The sequence below is a fragment of the Amblyomma mixtum genome, chromosome 3, assembly GCF_055824585.1.
Source record: "Amblyomma mixtum isolate Tamu chromosome 3, ASM5582458v1, whole genome shotgun sequence".
NCBI lineage: Eukaryota > Metazoa > Arthropoda > Arachnida > Ixodida > Ixodidae > Amblyomma > Amblyomma mixtum.
In genome coordinates, this window is record NC_143014.1 from 59,163,287 (window position 1) to 59,181,070 (window position 17,784).

At 50.5% G+C, this 17,784-nt stretch overlaps 1 protein-coding gene and 1 long non-coding RNA gene across 3 annotated transcripts in view; one reads left to right on the plus strand and one right to left on the minus strand.

Annotated features, from left to right (window-relative positions):
- Window positions 1-17,784, minus strand: part of LOC149350334 (uncharacterized) — a 183,446-nt gene that overhangs the window by 15,993 nt on the left and 149,669 nt on the right. The gene's annotated exons all lie outside the window — the stretch shown is intronic.
- Window positions 7,131-17,784, plus strand: part of LOC149350335 (uncharacterized) — a 165,326-nt gene continuing 154,672 nt past the window's right edge. For both annotated transcript variants that reach the window (XM_089579358.1, XM_089579355.1), the window contains exon 1: window positions 7,131-7,416. Coding sequence is in view for 1 of the 2 variants with exons in the window: in XM_089579355.1 (XP_089435481.1) it covers window positions 7,397-7,416 (20 nt within the window). In the remaining variant the exon portion in view is untranslated. The remainder of the gene's footprint in view (window positions 7,417-17,784) is intronic.

Below are 17,784 nucleotides of genomic sequence, written 5' to 3' on the forward strand. Positions count from 1 at the left end.
GGCGTTCCTTGAGATCGACAATCGGGTGGTTCAGGTCTCCTTGGAGTCTTGTTTTGTGCAGCCTTCCTTGGGAAGACATGCTGCGAGAGCGTGTATTCAACGGACATGCCCGCAACAATTAAACGACGTCCCAGATGCCGCCAAGTGCCCTCTGTACCCGCTTGCACACACTGTGTCTCCGTTTGTAAACGCGATGACAGAATAAACGCAGATTTTAGGAATCAAAATTACCACGTCTGCTCGGTAGTGGGACGGAATGCCTGTAGAACGAACTGATGTAGCGAGAACTGATGATCAGGCTGTAATTACTGAAAGACAGTGTGCCTTGCACTGATAACCAGTGCAAGGTAATCGACGGCATGATCCAAGGGGGCCTCAGCTTTCGACGACTTCGTATTTTTTTTTATCACAGTCGCTCCAAGATGCGTCAGAGCCATAGTTAAACACGGTAATCAACATCAGCCAAGAATTTCAAAACCCCGCCTATTGCTGCTGCCTACGCACATGTATAGGGCGTCTAAAGCAATTTATAGGTCATTATCAAGTTGAACTGAGAACTGAGCTGCTGACGTCAGCATGAAGTCCCATATTTATCAATCAGTACGCCGACACTTTGTCTTCGCTGAGACCGACGACTGACTGCGGCGGCCACGAAATAATGGCGAAAATTAGAATTATGGCATTATGTTAACTGCAAAGGCAGAAATTCGGTGGTCTACATGCAAAATAGTTATTCGAACTGAGAACAAAAAAAAAAAAAGATAAGCTGTGAGATTTTAAAATTTTTATTTATTTTCTATGAGACATTGGGGGGGGGGGGGGGGAGGTAAAAGTAGCTTTCGCAGCTTGACTGGACCTCGTCCCCTACAAACAGCAGTGAGTCATGCGAGAAAATACCTAAGCGCAACCTAAGCCGCACAGAATAGGTGGACATAATACATCAAAATAATTTTCTATATCGGTATAGAGCCGCCGCGGTGGCTCAGCGGTTATGGTGCTCGGCTGCTGACCCGAAAGAAGCGGGTTCGATCCCGGCCGCGGCGGCTAGAATTTCTTTGGAGGAGAAATTCTAGAGGCCCGTGTACTGTGCGATGTCAGTGCACGTTAAAGAACCCCAGGTGGTCGAAATTTCCGGAGCCCTCCACTACGGCGTCTCTCATAGCCTTAGTCGCTTTGGGACGTTAAACCCCATAAACCATAAACCAAACATATCGGTATAGAAGGCGAACGACGCCTCGTGTCCAAACAATGTCCCGAATTAAGTAGGCATACTGCGCTAACATAAAACACTAGAAATTCTTTACACCTCTTATGCTCAATACTTTCTTGCTTACCGAGACAAGGATCATTTTTATTGTCCTTCAGCTTTAGCTACCAACGTTGTTACGTTTAAAGATAATTCAATGCGTTCGGTCAGCCAAATCCTTTGTGATGTTCCAGTGCCCAAAAAATGATATTCCGCGCGATCTGAACAAATATCATAATTAGGTTATGGCGTGATTTAGCGCTGAAACAATTTCCAGTAATGATAAAGCTCTTCTGCATAAGGCCCACATCCTACGTATGCCCTGGATGATGATGACAGTGATGATGAGGTAAATCCCTTTGAAACGGGAGATGGCCAGGTGCAGCCAGATCAGATAAAAAAAGAGAGAGAGAGAGAATCAAGAAAAAAAATTTAGAGCACTGGGGTAGGCATTCTGATCACTGTGCTCATTGCAGTGTCGCGTGGGCACTACTAGAGCTCCAACCGCCTTTTCATCCATTCCACCGTGTCCCAGCACGGCTACCTGTTCGTCCTGTCGAAGCCAAGTGATTTCGCCAGCCTGCCCGCAGTGGTCTCTCGGCTGGCCGATGCAACTCCAGCTGCAGTAGCCGCGGTCCTCTCATGAGTCGGCGCAGCCGTATGTTCATGATGGCGCCAGGCCGCAGGTTGAAGATATGGGCACGACTTGACGGCCCTGCTCGATGGTTTCTTCCAGTGTATTTGTGCATTTTGCTCGGAGCACTCGTGAGCGAAGCACCCCGCTGCGGGTACATTGTCCTGCCACGGTTGCCAACATGTGTTCCCTCAAACGCGGAACATTTCGGAGAGCACAAAAACTGTAGGTCCGTTCTACACGCAGTCTGAACGATTGTCTGAGAAGTTCGCGGCAGTTGAGTGCCAGAACCGGCGCAGAGCCGCTTCGGTGCTGTCTGCATTACTATTGCGGCCAACGCGCCGAGTGTCCTCAGCCCGCTGTCGCCTGAAACGAACGGTGAAGTGCAGCATCCGTCCCTGGACTATCCACCCGTCTTCGGCAACTTTTCTCTGTCTCAATAAATGTTTTCACCACCACCTTAGGGATAATCCCCGTTGCGCAAGTATGTGCTATTTGTGGTGCCAAAAGATGTGCCACATCTGCCAAGAGTTCCCAGGCCAACGCGCCTGCAGCCGGAGAGCACAGCTTGTTGCAAGGAACGCAACAGATGAATTTCAAAACAAGGGGTATAAATCGTGTTTCGTGAATTTAATACGGCGTCATATGCGGTGGTACTGCGTGATTAAACTGTTCTTGATATATGTAATAATATATCATAATAATATACAATATAATGTAATAATATACCATTCACGCATAGCGAATGCTATTTATTATACGGATCACCAGTGCGAATGGCAAGTACCAATCGCACTGACAGCCAAATAGAAATCCTATCAAAAATATTTTGCAAGGAAGCTTCGACACAAGGTAGGACGTCGCCAAGGTAGTCACAATGGGCTTTAAGAAAATATCGCTTGCGAAACTTCGTGCACTCTCTTCATGTGTTTTTCGTTATGGCGCGAAACATGAGACACGTGAATATCGGCTGTCATCCTTTTATTTCGTCCGTATGTCGTAACAAGTAGCAATAACTGTTCCTGCGCAACATCCTGGTGCTTTTTACTTTTAGTACAATATAGAAGCTGGAGGCCATTAAGTGCATCCATTTTTTACTCCCATTGAAGCAGCTTACGCAAGGTCAAACTGTGAACGACTGAATGGAAGACGGGCTTTCGTCCCATTGTTTGGCTTTGTAGCGGATACACGCTTCCTCCCTTGTTTTCGTGGACCAGTGCACAATGCATTTACTTTAGAACAAAGAAACCGGGCAACGCCGTCACACAGGAAAACCCGAGGAGCGGAGGGAAAAACGTGCCGCGGTGAAAAGGGAAAATATCACTGTAGGTGCTGCCTCAGAGCGCAGAAGACAAGAAAACAACAGTGCGGATTTTAAATATTTCCTAGAGACAGCTGTGGAGGTACTGGCAGAAACGTCGAGTCGAGGATAACTATCTTGTTGGGTGCGGTGGAGACAGGGAAATGAATAAGTGGAAACTGTTTGTAACGAGCTCGGGTAACTGAGCCAGTTATTTTTTTTTAAATAAGGGAGTAACAAGGGTGCTAATGTTGATGAGTAATGGGTACTAACCGGTACCCCTTATTTCAAATATTCTCCGCCTTGGGAGTTTGGGTCGCAGCGGTGGCTCAGTGGTAATGGCTCTCGGCTGCTGACCCGAAAGACGCGGGTTCGATCCCGGCCGCGCCGGTCGAATTTCGATGGGGGTGAAATTCTAGATGCCCATGTACTGTGCGATGTCAGTGCACGTTAAAGAACCCCAGGGGGTCTAAATTTCCGGAGCTCTTCTCTACGGCGTCCCTCATATGGCCCGAGTTTCTATGGGAGTTCCCCCTAAACACTGGACAGACAACAATTATGCTCGAAATCAAAGGTTCACATATGATGAATCGAACTCCGCGCCCGTCAGTCACCCTTTCCCAAGTGCAATTCATTTTGTTCGCTTTGGCGTCTGGCTGCCTAGCTGTCTGACATTAAGTGCCCGCAAGTGATTTCGCTACGGCACTTGTCCTGGATGGCGGCCTTCACCAGAGCAGTGCATAGCTTCGTATTCTTTTCAAGCCTCAGTCGATCCATCGTGCAACACGGGCAATAACCTAGCAAACAACGGGACCTATAATCAGTACCGTCTATGGGCACCAATACACGTTGTAAAGCAATTCGCGAAAACTGTTTGCTGGAATCCGAACTGTGTGCAGCAGTATCCTTTCTTTGAAAAGCATTTCTCGCATCACTGTTCTTAAATATTTAATTAATCTGCGCCGGACCACTACAGGAACTGCATCATTCGGTTCTAAACAAGCTTATGAAGAGTGCGTTCCTTTGGAGCAGTTGAAGACGCAGACTGTTTCTATACTATGCGTTCATACATTTATTTACTTATACATTTACTTGTACAGCGATACCATCCAAAACTTTCAGGCACTGATGACCGTATAATGCAATATTTCATTAACCGTATGATGAATAACCGGATGTTAAAAAGTTTGAGCCCAGTGGCGACGGTTCGGCGGGAATGAATCCGTGTGATCAAGGATGGCCATGATGGAAATGAAATTAAAAACGCTTACCATGGTTATATCAGTGGGAAAAAAAAGTAGATAGTTTCGGCGCCCGCACGGAAGCCGTGTTCAGAAAGTGGTTTTATTTTTTTATTGATTTACTTGAACTATCCTTTACCTGTGGTCTTTGTCTTCGATTTTACTTGTGATAGCGTTGAGCGTAGGTGGTAAACTTGCAAAGTCATTTCCCACATCTAGGCTTGCACAACAGGAATAATGGTATGAAGACAAAAACAAAAGCTGTAACTGCTGCAACGAAAGCACGTAACGTGTCCACCCGTGCACTTCGTTTAAGAGGCAGCATGCGTCCGCTAACGATGTTTCAAACGCGTCTGACTGCTTCATTTAGAAAACTAAGACGGAGACGTGCGGCCCAATCCTTATAGAAACTCTACACTCCTGCAGGCCCTGTACAGAGGATGAGCGGACGAAAATCAATTGCGCAAGGCGGCCTTTAGCTGCAATCGAAGCAGGGTCAGCTCGATGAAAATACCTGGAATAAATGACTCATTTCGATGGGACCTGTCTGTAAACGACCACCAGCTTTTTTGAGCTGATCGGCACAACTTTCCGACAGAGGTGACGCTTTCTTCCTCTGCTGTTTTTCAGAGCGGGAATCGTGTGGTAGACGTTTTTGCTTGCCATTCGCAAAAATACTCGTTTAGGTGAAAGGAAACGCTAGTCAAATAATGTGTGGCATCTTAAGTAGCTCCTTTTTATTGTATTTTACAAGTTAGAATGCCGCCCGCTTTATCGTCTAACCCTTACAAAGGCTGTTGAACCTGAACATTCTTATTTTCACCGAAGAATTCATTTACGCCTAATGATGCCAAGCCTTTAACTTTCGATGCTACATCGTTCTGGAGCGTATATGCACCTTCTTCTTTCTTGAGCTCGTCAATAAAGGCTAATTACTTCATGGCATCCAGGATAACCTCCTTCGATGAGGGAGGTTACCGCAGAGAGTTTAAAACACCGCGATTTCCCGCTTGCTGGCACAAGAATGCACCTACAAAAGTCTTAAGCAAACAAGGGAAGGGGAATGAGGGGCTCGTTATAAATATGACAGAAGCCAACAGCCACAGAAACCAAGGGGCACAGGGGATTTTTTTTTAAATTTATTTATTTTATGGTGTTGATCAATTTAGAACATTACTGAATATGTTATCGCTTAAAGCTAATTGATTATTAAAGCAGAAGAAAAAACAACCACATGCCGCCGGTGGGATCCGAACCCACGACCTCCGAATTACGCGTCCGGTGCTCTACCTCTGAGCTACGGCGACGGCTGTCAAATCTTCTGCTTTCGGGGGTATTTATGTTTACAAGTAACCCAACCTTGAGAGTGTTCATCAGCGCCACCCACGTTCATAAGCGGCGGACGTAGAACGTCCTGAGTTACCGCAGGTGTGACGTAGAACGTCATCGAACGGAAAGGGTGGAAGCTGCGTGACAACCCTCTTATGCTTCCTATGGCGTCAAGGCTGCCAGAACCGAGGCCCTCGCTAAGCAATTAAGCAAACAAGGGAAGGGGAATGAGGGGCTCGTTATAAATATGACAGAAGCCAACAGCCACAGAAACCAAGGGGCACAGGGGATTTTTTTTAAAATTTATTTAGTTTGTGGTGTTGATCAATTTAGAACATTACTGAATATGTTATCGCTTAAAGCTAATTGATTAGAAAAGCAGAAGAAAAAACAACCACATGCCGCCGGTGGGATCCGAACCCACGACCTCCGAATTACGCGGTAACTCACCTGCGGTAACTCAGGACGTTCTACGTCCGCCGCTTATGAACGTGGGTGGCGCTGATGAACACTCTCAAGCTTAGGTTACTTGTACACATAAATACCCCCGAAAGCAGAAGATTTGACAGCCGTCGCCGTAGCTCAGAGGTAGAGCACCGGACGCGTAATTCGGAGGTCGTGGGTTCGGATCCCACCGGCGGCATGTGGTTGTTTTTTCTTCTGCTTTTCTAATCAATTAGCTTTAAGCGATAACATATTCAGTAATGTTCTAAATTGATCAACACCACAAAATAAATAAATTAAAAAAAAATCCCCTGTGCCCCTTGGTTTCTGTGGCTGTTGGCTTCTATCCTACAAAAGTCTGACATTTCAAGATTTCAAAACAGTAGCAAATCCTAACGGATGATTTATTGCGTTATCGATTATAAGAAAAGAAAACATAACGCTATGATGCCTGTAATACTATCACGATTTTGCGCAGCAGCGAATGAGAAATGAGCTAATAGCATCGCTCTGCTTTTCTATGAACAGTTGAGACACGTGACAGCCATGCCGGTCTCGACATGGTGGTAAAATAAATTCAGGTACGCAGAGCACTATTCTCCTTGCCGAGCGTGCGCCACTCACGAACTTTCACTTCCCACGTCCACCAGCGCCGATATCGCGCGAACTGCAGCGACGAAGAAGCTGCTCCAAAGCGGCACGCCGGGCCGGCTGCGCGCGCCACAAAACCAACAAGTCCCGAGGCGTGCCTGTCGCCATGACGACTGTCATCAGGGCAACGGAGCTGCCAACCGCCTGTTGCCCGGGTGACGTGCCAGCGGGGAGAAAAAAGAAAGCAGGAAAGGTCCCGGATGTTGGTCGCCATGGCGACGACAACGCAGCCCTCCTAGGAGCAGACGATCTCCGCTTCTCTCCCCAGTCCGTCTGAGAATTTGGTCGGGTGCGGGCGACGCTCCCCTCGCGGTGGTTTCAGTTTTGCGCCGCCGTCACCCCTTCCTTCTTTTGTTCGGGAGGAAAAAAAAAGAAATCCCGGCTGCCGTCCCTCGTCCAGCCCCCTTTATTTTTCCACCACGGCGACTATAATCGATTGCGAAGTTGTCTCCGGGTCTGGGTTATGCAGCGGGGCAGGTTGGCGCTGAGAGAGAGTGCCTCAGTGGCGAAGCGGTCCGCGGGTGCGCGGCCGAGCACCCCATCGCATCAACATGTCCGTCTCCTGCTCTGGGTAAGCCGAGAGCGACACTTTTTGGCGCTCGCTGCTGGGCCGAGAAGGGCCCCCTGCGTTCCCCGCTTGAGAAGCCGCTTCTCAAGCGGAGAAGGCACTTTTGCCGCCGACAGTGCATGCGCGTGCATGATCGGGCCAGGCCCAACGTCGTCCGCTCGCTGACACGTGTCCCCGGCCGACCAAAGGCGTAGCGAGACATGTGCGAGCCGCGACGAGTACGTTTTTGCCTACGCCCGGGTCGCCGCTGCAAGCGCGCTGTAGGAAACAAACGACGTGTCTTCTTTCGCGCTGTTTGGCTTCGCCGCACTGCTGCAGTGCGATGGAAAAAACACGCTTTCCGTGCGCTTCGCCTTGCGCGTGCATCGACGCGGCGCTCTCGGGTTTCGAGCGAGTAGATAGAAACTGAACTGCGCACGCGGCTGACAACGTGAGCATGCTTAAATCTGGATATCAGCGGTGCCTGGGACAAACCGATTTTTCCATTGTTAATGAGCTGAGAAAAAAAAGCGCGACGCTCAAGGTTACAGATCCCTATTGTTGTCTGGAGCAGGCTGATGTCCTTTTCTGTTGACCGCGTCGTTAAGGCACGCAGCTGAGGACGCGCTGCTAGTGCTTTATTCGAAAGCTCCTTGCCAAGCGTCGTCATTCACGTGGCTTAATTCTACCGATACGAGCGAACTACGAAAGCTGTCGCGCCGCTCGCTGCTTCGCTCAGCGCACACAGGAGCATAGCTGAGGTTGTTCCGAGTGTAGAAGCGTTGTTGGCGAATCCGCATCGTTCGCAAGCGGTGCGACAATCCTGAACCACAGCTTTCCTACTTTGGAAGGTACGTCCTAATGACCGCGTCCTGGAGCGACTCATGCATCGTGGCCTGTAGGATATATTGCTCGTGTCCGAACTGTACTGCTTCGACGCTTGCTGCATGCAAACATTTCTTAGGATGTTGACGTGCAGATTTTCGCGGCTCTTCCGCTGGTTACGGTCACTGCCCGTGGATACAGAGTCATCTTATGCCACGACGAATTCAGCGTTGCAAAGAGCCGTTTGGCAGCAAACGCGCGTTGCTCCCAGTGTCTGTGCCGTATTTATGCGTGCGTGTCAGAAACAAAATATGAGAATGTTTGTCTATACACGAGAGTCGGCGACGGTAAATCGTGCAATTTTTAGTCTCGAAATTGTCCTACAATAGGAGCATATTACTATTCTTTGCATTTGCTTGCGCGCAGCGAGCTGGCTCACTTTCGAAATTTGAGCGCTGTAGCTACCAGTGTTTCCTCTTCACCGGCGCCTGTGGGCTGGTTCCGAATGCATTCCCGCGCGTGCCGTGCTCGATCAGTCAGTGCACACTGCGGCTCGGCTTTGGTGGCCGCCTCCCGACCGTGCCTGCCTTTTCCGTGCAAGGCGCCTTGCGTAATGCCGATCGGAGAGTATTGATCAAGCGAAAGAGAGCAAACAGAAAAGAAAACGAAAAGGCGCACTGCCGCATAGCTCCTTCTCGTTCTGCCTGCAGCACGCTTCTTAAAACGCGAGGTGAAAGAGAATAGAGGGTCCGAGCCGGCGTGGTCGCTATAGCTGGAAGGTATGATTGACAGAATGCGCCAGGGTTAACATCTACACGCGAAAAGTGGCAATGACTGAAACGGACACCGAACCAAAAAGGTGGGGTGGGGTATGACGGCAGACTCGAATCATAGCGCAGCAGCCAGTCAACCGGGTCGCTGGAGGTGGGGCGCCAAAGACGCGAGCGGTCGTGGTCGCGCGTCTTCCGCCGCCTCGAGCTCGAGTGCGTCCCTAATTGGGTTAAGCATCGTGACATTCGGGCCTCCCCACGAAGCCGTGCAAATGGTCGGTTCGGCCCTGATCGGATTAACCTGGCCCTCCTTTCCCCGCGCCGGCCCGCGAAGTGTGTAATGGCCTGCGCCTTGGTCGCGCGTCGGTCGCGATTCGACGAATTTCCGCCGCAGGCCGCCCACGCGTTAGGAGTCGCGAAGATCGACCGACCGGGGTCCAACGTGCCTCCGCTTCTTAGCTCTTGTGCCGGCCAGCGAAGAAGTGCGAATGTTGTGTGTGCACCAGACGGACCCCGCAGAGCCTAGGGATCGCATAGCATGCAGGTAGACACGAAATGCGCCTCCCCCGAGAGATCCAAGGTCAACGCGCTTTTGCGCCCCCTGCGCTTACTGAGGCCCGCGTTGCTTGTGTATGTACCCGGATCGCGCGCGGATGCCAGGAGTAAATAAGAGAGGGATCCCGCCGAAATAGAACGCGAGGGGGGAGAAGGGAAGCGCAGTGAGTGAGAAAATAGAAATTTGAGAAAACAGAAAGAGAGGGTAACGAGCCGAAAAGACTGTCTGCGCGGTGGCGGGGTCATGCAGGGCTCTGGAACCTCACGTCTCGGAGGCCAACCGAAGCCAAATCTTGCCGTCATTCGTCGGCGGTTCGCAGCGCGAAGGCCCTTTCCTTTCGTTGAGCTCCCCGATGCCTTCGTAGCGTCGGTTAGTGTCCTTGGATAACAAAAAGAAAAGAAAATATCACACTGAGGCATCAGCAACAAGGCCCGAAGAACGCATGGGGTGGATCAACAGTACTGGCCTTGTTTTTATATTTTGTCCAAATAATAATAATAATAATAGTAACAATTTTCAAGCACCGAAGGGACACCGATGTAAGGTGCAACGCCAGTATGAGTGCTAGACAGAAGGGTGTCGAGGATTCATACAGTTAAGTCTTCGTGAGAGGTCACAAGAACACACAGACTTTTCAGTCATTCGCAACATCACTAAAGCACGGAAGGATTCATTGCACGTTTTTTTGTGATATATTTATAGCATCCTGGACACTGACAACGCACACTGCACAAATAAAGCGGCCGTGGAACGACACTGCCTCCACGTAGTTTTTACCATGACTTTCAATATGCTGTAGTTGTGAGCTCGGTCGTTGACCAATGCTTTCAGCGACCGGCCTCCAAGCCTTTCTTTTTATTGAAGCTCTCCACGTCAGACAATAGTGCACACCTGCACACGTGCGAGAAGACAAACGCACCCCTACCATGGCAGCTTTTTTCATCCAAAGCACCACCGAAGCTTACAGCATGCATTTGGCGCGTGGTGGCGGTGGTCACGTTGAGATGCAAGCGACATTACCCTTACATTAATCATGCTGGTGATGGCTTCACCTGTTCTTCGTAGCAAAACTAAAAAAAAAAGTGTCTCCTGCCATTGTCCTAAAAGAGCCATGTCCTCTAAAACTGCCCAATCATTAGCTTCTGTGAGGCATCCTTCAACAGTTGTGCAACGCTTTTCTCCCGGAAGTGGCTGCCGAAATAATATATATTTCCTTTTGCGCTCAACTTTGGTTAACGACGGCATGGCTTGTACCACACGCATGCTAAGCGGGTCATGCTTTCTTGTACTTTTACATCCTCATTCCCTTCCTGACAAGGTGCTGTCGACTGCCGAAGAGGCGTATGCAAGTTAACTTGCTGTGAGTGCTAACTATCGAGCGCAACGATTCACACATTTCTCACTAGTTAATTTCTTCGCTATGGGATTTGTTCCCCCAAGAGGGGCTACTTGCGGCCTTCGAATTTTCGTCTGTATTGAAAACTACCTGCAAAGCATTGGTGCTTGCAGATGTGAGCGCATGGACGGGCCAGCCTCTCCTTGTTTTTGTCTTCCTTCTAGCTCGTGCTAAACTAAACAAAACTGCACGAATCGGCTAGCGCGACGAATGCACTCTCGCGGTGACTGAAAGCATTCTCTGACCGCTGCGGATGAGTGCCATAAATCGATCAATACCTTGATAGGTACCATTGCTTTGTCCCTAAATGTCGTGTATCGATGACCTGTCAGCACGTACTCCAACACCTACTTCATTCTTCGTTGGGCGCGTCAGCTGAAGGGGAGTTAGGGATACCGCGGCCGTGCTACGAAAGCCTCCCGACCATACACGACCTGACCTCTTCCCGTCAAGGGAACACACCCATCTCGACGTCGTTATAGTCTGCGCAACACCCGTGAACTATTCCCGAGGGCGCCGCTGAAGGCAGCGCCTTGCAGGAGGAGCGAGCTGCTCGGACGCTCCTCGCGGGAATTGCGCTACGCGCGCGCCGGCGCCTCAACTCCAACAAGAACGGCTTAACGGCCCTCCCCCGCGCTATCAGATTCCACAAATTTCCAGAGAGCGCCTCTCTCTCCGCGTAATGAGTCTCCCTTTCCACCTACTCCTCCGCCGCGCCGCGCAGTGAAGCGCAAGATCTGCTGCACCGCGAGCGCACAAACACATAGCGGGCGGGGGCGCCGCCGACTGATAGCGCCCAGACGCTGTTCAATTTCTCGCCCTCGACGGATCCCTGTCGCCACTCGGCTCGCGGCCAGGCCATCAGCGCCGCTTCCGGTCATCGGCGGGCGCCGTCCTCCCTCACCTCCGCTCCCTCTTGAAGCGCTCACCGCAAGCAGCCTCTCGATTCAAAGCGAAAAAATTGGCCGTATCAATTTGCCGGCACCCTTTTGCCGTGCGTCGTTAAACTGCCTGTGTCACGCTACACGGACACCTCCTTCCACGTTATTACACGACACGGAAAAGAAGGACGCCCCTTTCCTCGTCGGCTGCATGTTTGCGCTGCCTAAAGCACGTCATTTATTTCTGTCGCACTTTATTAGCTGCAAAGCGAGAAATTCCAGAGTCAGCCTACCGCCGAGTGATGCCCATGCAGTGCCAGGCTACATTGAAATTTTCTCTCTCTCACACGCACACAGAGGAAAAGACTGCGTCACCACGGTACTCACGAGGCCCCTTTGACACAAAAAGCGCAAGGCAGCTCGATTAAGTTCTCTAAATCTTCGGTGACGGCCGTTTGGCTCCCTTAAATGCTCTGGTGGTTTTCTTCGTCCTGTAACAATACGACAAGGAGGGCAATATTTACGTGTGATCCTTGGCTAATCACTTTTAGCGCATATGCAAGTCTACAAATATGCGTTAAAATACGGACAGGTCTACGCATCCTCATTTCAGATTTGTTGATACGACTTAACGTGCACACTATAGCTGTAGAGCTATCTGGGTCTCGATTCGAGAATCGGGACCCAGATGTGGACGTGTACTTTCATGGGTCAGAATGAACTTCACTTAAACTAGGTGCTCTCATGACAAAAGATACAGTGAAAGGCTCTACAGCTGTCGCCTGCAGTCTAAGTGATCTTATTTGATTTCTTGAGCGTTATTCTTGCAAAATGAAAGTTTCAGTATGCAGATATGGATGATCTTGATCAGTCTGATTCTAATGCTTCCAGTTTAGCGGTAATTGTCCTCTAGAAGTCATCTAGAACATCTCAAAAACAAAACGCAATAAAGTGCAACTAAGCTTTTCAGACAAAAGAAACTCATCAGTCTTGAACCGCCATGAATTGTATTATATGAGAACGGAAGTAATTCCTTCAGACTGCCCGCTAAGCTGGTTATAAGCTGCGAGGCATTCCTCCGTCAGCATCTCCTAACCAAAGTGCGCACTGCAAAAAGATCAGGATATTACATCTAAATTCCCACGCTCGTGCTTCACGGTTTTTTGAACATGCAGAACCGAGAGGAGAATGTTCTTGAGCCTGAAAATATTAGCGCAGCTTGAGCAAGAAGTCGTATATTAAGGCAGCGGCCGCCTCTCAGGACTAATAAAGTCTTGGCGTTGTCTCTGCGGACTTCATGTGAATGGAACACTGACCATGAATGTCTTAATGGTCTCGAGTAGTTGCGGTTTTGAAAAACTCCGACACAGAACGGGAAACAGCACAGAACACGGATGCGCATCTGTGTACTGTGCTATTCTCCGTTTTGTGTCGAAGCTCTTCAAAAGCTCAGGAGCAACGCAAGACAATGATAGTAATCAACTAGCCCAACCTGAAACGCTATTAAATGTAACAGGCGGGAATGAGCAATGGACGCATTTGCGAGCACAGACTTCGCGGGCTATATTCGCTGCGTTCCTTTCGTGGAGGCTTCTCCGGTTCTTCGCACGCCTTCAGGGAAACCCATACGGGTCTGCCGTAGCGGCACTGCGCAATGCCCTTGCGCACCTGCCCGCATCCCCACTGGCTCGGCCTGCGGTGCCTGCGAGTCTAATCCCTTAGCGAGGAGCTTCTCTTAACACCTTGCGTCTTAGATACAGCCTCTTTTAACCTGTTGTCTCCACTGCGAATTTCGCTTAGCACCACAGATTCCGGCAAACACCCGTAGTGCACTTCAGAATCGAAGACACCTTTTTGTGTGTGTGTGGGAGGGAAGTGGGGGGGGGGGGGGGGGGGGGGGTTAGGTTGCCGGTAGGGTATGCGGGCGCATGCTGGTGCCGACAGTTAGCCCAGACCGGTAATCCGCATAAGCTTTTAGACGACTCTATTATGCATAGCGAAGCTAGAGCGCCCTTCTTGAATTCTCACGATGGCCTCAAAATATTCGCAACAAGTGCCCATGTATTTTGCCCAGTCCTTTCGGCAAGATCTCGCTGGAACCCCTTCAAATTCCACCCTGTCATCAGTATTGCAGGCGGCCAATTAGCAGTGCTGATAGTTTTCTAGCTTTTATTGTACGAGGAACGCTTTCTTCACTTCCCTTAAACGCGACATTAATTTAATGCTTAAACAACGAACGATTGAGTATTTTGTGTTCTGCCAGCCAGAGCAAAGAAGAGCTCGTTTCCTCTCCCGTCCGACAATTGAAAAGCTGGCCTGTTTCAGCTTTCGTATTACGGCTGAAAAGATTCAGAAAGAGACTCACTTCGACAGAAACGTACCAAGTCTCGATGGCAGGTTTCTCTGACGAGCAAAAAAGCGAAAATAAGAGCAACCGTTGGAAAGACCTCATTCCGAGACACCTCCAACGGCGAGTGCACCTGTCTCGAGAGGCAGGCAGCAGTGCGCAGCTTCGCAATCGTGGCGCAGTTTCGCAGATCCCACGTTGTTAACTTTTACACCGCCGTCAGCGGCTCAGGTTCAGCTTGGCTATTACGCGCGCAAAACTACGCGAGTGTGAACCGGAGGAGCGCAGCGCCAGCTCCGCGATGGCATTACCGCAGCACGAGAGAGAGACAGGGAGAGAAAAAAGGAGCCGGCATTTATTTTTTGCTCCCGATGAGTGAAAATGATGAAATGCGGCGTCGGGTTGGCACCTGGGGCGGCCATGTCAGCGGCAAGGTGTTGAAAGCGAGCGCGGTCGACGCCAGCGACGTGACTTCTCGTCCCGACAGGGAGCTGTGGGGAAAGAAAAGCCCGGGGAGCAATAAAAGAAGCCGCGAGAAGAAAGAGAGCGGCGGCGTCGTAGTCCGGCCGCCGCCGCTCGCCACGCCGCGTCCGGCTTTGGGCAGCGCGGCTTGATGCGGCGGTGGAGAGGATAATAGAGAGAAGAAAAATGACGGTGCCCGGACTCGATTATAGGTCCCCGAGGCTGCAGTCTCGCGCCACTGAGTAGGTGCAAACCGACCGCTGCCTTAGGCCCCCGGCGCTAGAACCAGAGCGCGCCTGTTACGCCTCGGGGCGAAGCGCTTGCCACGGATTTAGTGCACAGCAGCGAGCCGCGGAAGCGCATCCCAGCGGTGCCACGACGGCGCGACCCTGGCACCTCGGCCCCGCGGCGCGAAGACGTGAGTTGTTGCAGCCCCCCGCGCCCCGTGAATACGTATTCGCCGAATGACAAAGGAGGCTGTCTTCAGCGAACACGGAGTCACTGCGGGCGTGGCAGACGCGAGCAAGTGACTGCTTCAAGAGCATAACGAACGAAAGCGGAATAGAAAGGCATCCACCCCCTTAACAACAAAAAAAAGGAATAAAAGGAAGGTAGGGAGCCGAGACAGGTATCCCAGGTGTTGAGAAGTTACGACGGGCGCATTGCGAAATGCGTCTGAGCTCTTCATCACTCTCCTAAGGCGTGAGCTTGCGGCTAGCTTCCGTGACGAGCGAGCTTTGCTGCCGATGTGGGATCGGCCCATTCAGGTAATGGATCTGCGCGACATGATGCAATCGCTGCACGAATGCGGCAGAAAAAGGGCACCCAACGAAGAACTGCGCCGCAAGGGAGCAACTCGACCTTGTATCAGATAGCGGAGGTGATGTGTGCCGGCGGCGTAGTCGCCCAGGCTCGGCTATGTGCGATGCCCAAGTTCTCGTAGGACCGCGGGTGCCGAATGGCCGGAAGAATAAAAGAACCCCTTGTCTTTGCGAAAAGCATGGTCCCGTCTCCTGGATGGTAAGAAATACATTGCCTGTGAAAGCATGCAGGCTTGTGGGTAAGGCATCCTGCTTAGCCCACCTTCCACTCTTACAATTTGCACGAAATTTATTCTCCAGAAGCATGCACGCATTCAGGAGAAAACGGGGGAAAGATCGCAATTAGCCATAAAAATGAGAAGGAAAGCGACTGGCCTTGCAGCTGGTTTGCTGCAGCGAACATTTTCCCAGTTTTCTCCAAGTGCTTCTTCCGAGTGCCCGAACCGACCTTCCCCGCATATTTTTCTTTACGCAGCACGCAAAGCAAGTAAAGCCTTTATTACAGCGCGAAAGAAGCTGTATTGGGATTCTCTGGCGCGTATTAAAAGCGTCACACAGCTGCTCTCTTATTTATCCCCCCCGCTCCAGCGGCTCGAAATACCTCGCACTCTTCCCTCGGCACTACTACATGCTACTACAGCCGGCGTCGCCTAGCGCGCGCAGCAACACGTGGCATTACAAAGCGCGGTCATTCAGGGTGCCGCCGCTGTGTCGAGATAACGCGAGCGGCTCGTAACTCAGGGCCCAGCGGGAGGGCCCATCGTGGCGGCGGCAGCCAGCTGCGCTGATTATCTCGCTCCGCTCGTTCAAATGAGACGCCGACGAGCGGGCCGCGCTGAGGGCCTCATTGCACGCGCCATCTTGGCCGATCACGGCGCATAAAGCGCGACACGGCTGGGCCGCTGCTCCCGCATAAAGCGCGGTTACCGAGGGCCGCCGGAAGGAGCGAGCCGCGCATCCTTTCGCAGCGTAATAGGGCCGGCGGCTTTTACGTTCGGCCCTCCTAAACGCCCCCGCGAGCGTCGCGGATCAATCTAAAATTTAAACCATCTGGCCGCCCGGGCGGGAAGACGATCGGAACGCCAAAGCCCCCCCCCCCCCCCCCCCCCCCCCCCGTCGGGAAGAAAAGCGCTGTAAACAGGGTTAAATGAGCTTTGGGCCGTCGGCTCTGTCGTTAGCCTTATCGGCCTTTCGCGCCTTTTACTGGAAGGCATCGATAACACGACTTGACCCTGTTTTCGATCCGAGCGAGGGGCATTTCTCCCTACGAACTACGCTTCGTAAGAGGAAATACGCAGCAAACTTTGCGAACTGAATTGGCATGTGAAGGAAGGGTCGTTGGCAGGGAAACCGTGCGCCGCATTCCCCCGTCCTTGGGAGCAGTCGTGGACTGCTCGCCTTACGCAAAGGGGGAAAAAAAAGAGGGGGGGGGGGAGGAGGGGGTTAGACTGCAGCCCAGGATTTTGCCGGTCTTCGTCATGGTGACATCGCGATCTAGTGTGCGACGAATTTTTGAGGTGATATTTTACATGACGCATTCACGTCAATCGGGCACGTTACTGGGTGCTCGCACTCTTCAGTTCCAAAGCCACTTTTATAATCATATTTATCGAGAGGCTGTTTCCTGTGCTAATACAAAAAGTTCGGCTCTAAGTTGTGAGTCGCCTTGTTCAATTCACGACTGAATGCCCTGCATTAATCCTATGCATTAACTTTTTTCGTACTTGTCGCAAAACTAGCAGAGGATCCGCAGTTAACGACAAGAACGACTATAGGTGTTTCCATACATCAATCATGTTACTTAGTAGTGCGCTCTAAATAAGTTAGACCAATTTATAATTCTGTCAGCTATGTTTTTTTCTGCACATACATCACTCCTAAGTGTTTCGCAGTGTTACCAAGACAACCACTAAATATTTAAAAAAAACCTATGAGCCCAATCAGTATCAGGACTTCAGTTGAAGGCTTATCGTAGGGCAATGTCACCCTTTTTCTTTTTTATAATAACAGTCATAGTAATGGTTTACTCATTAATTGACATCATATCAGCAAAGCACGCCAAGACCCTCCAGTCAGAGCGAGTACTCTAGTTTGCATTCCGAGCGATCACTCCAGTTTGCTGTTAATCTGAATGGTTGTGGTATACTTTTCCTTAATGTTTTTTCGACTGAATATATTATCGACAAATTAGGCCAGATGGAGAAGGAACTTACATTAAAAAACATAATCGATGTACTTTTTGAGAGGCGTAGAGTGCTGGGTACGGCGATGGTACAGCTGCTGTTACAGATCGACATCTTCACATACTGTGCGGAGTTTTAATTGGGGAGATAA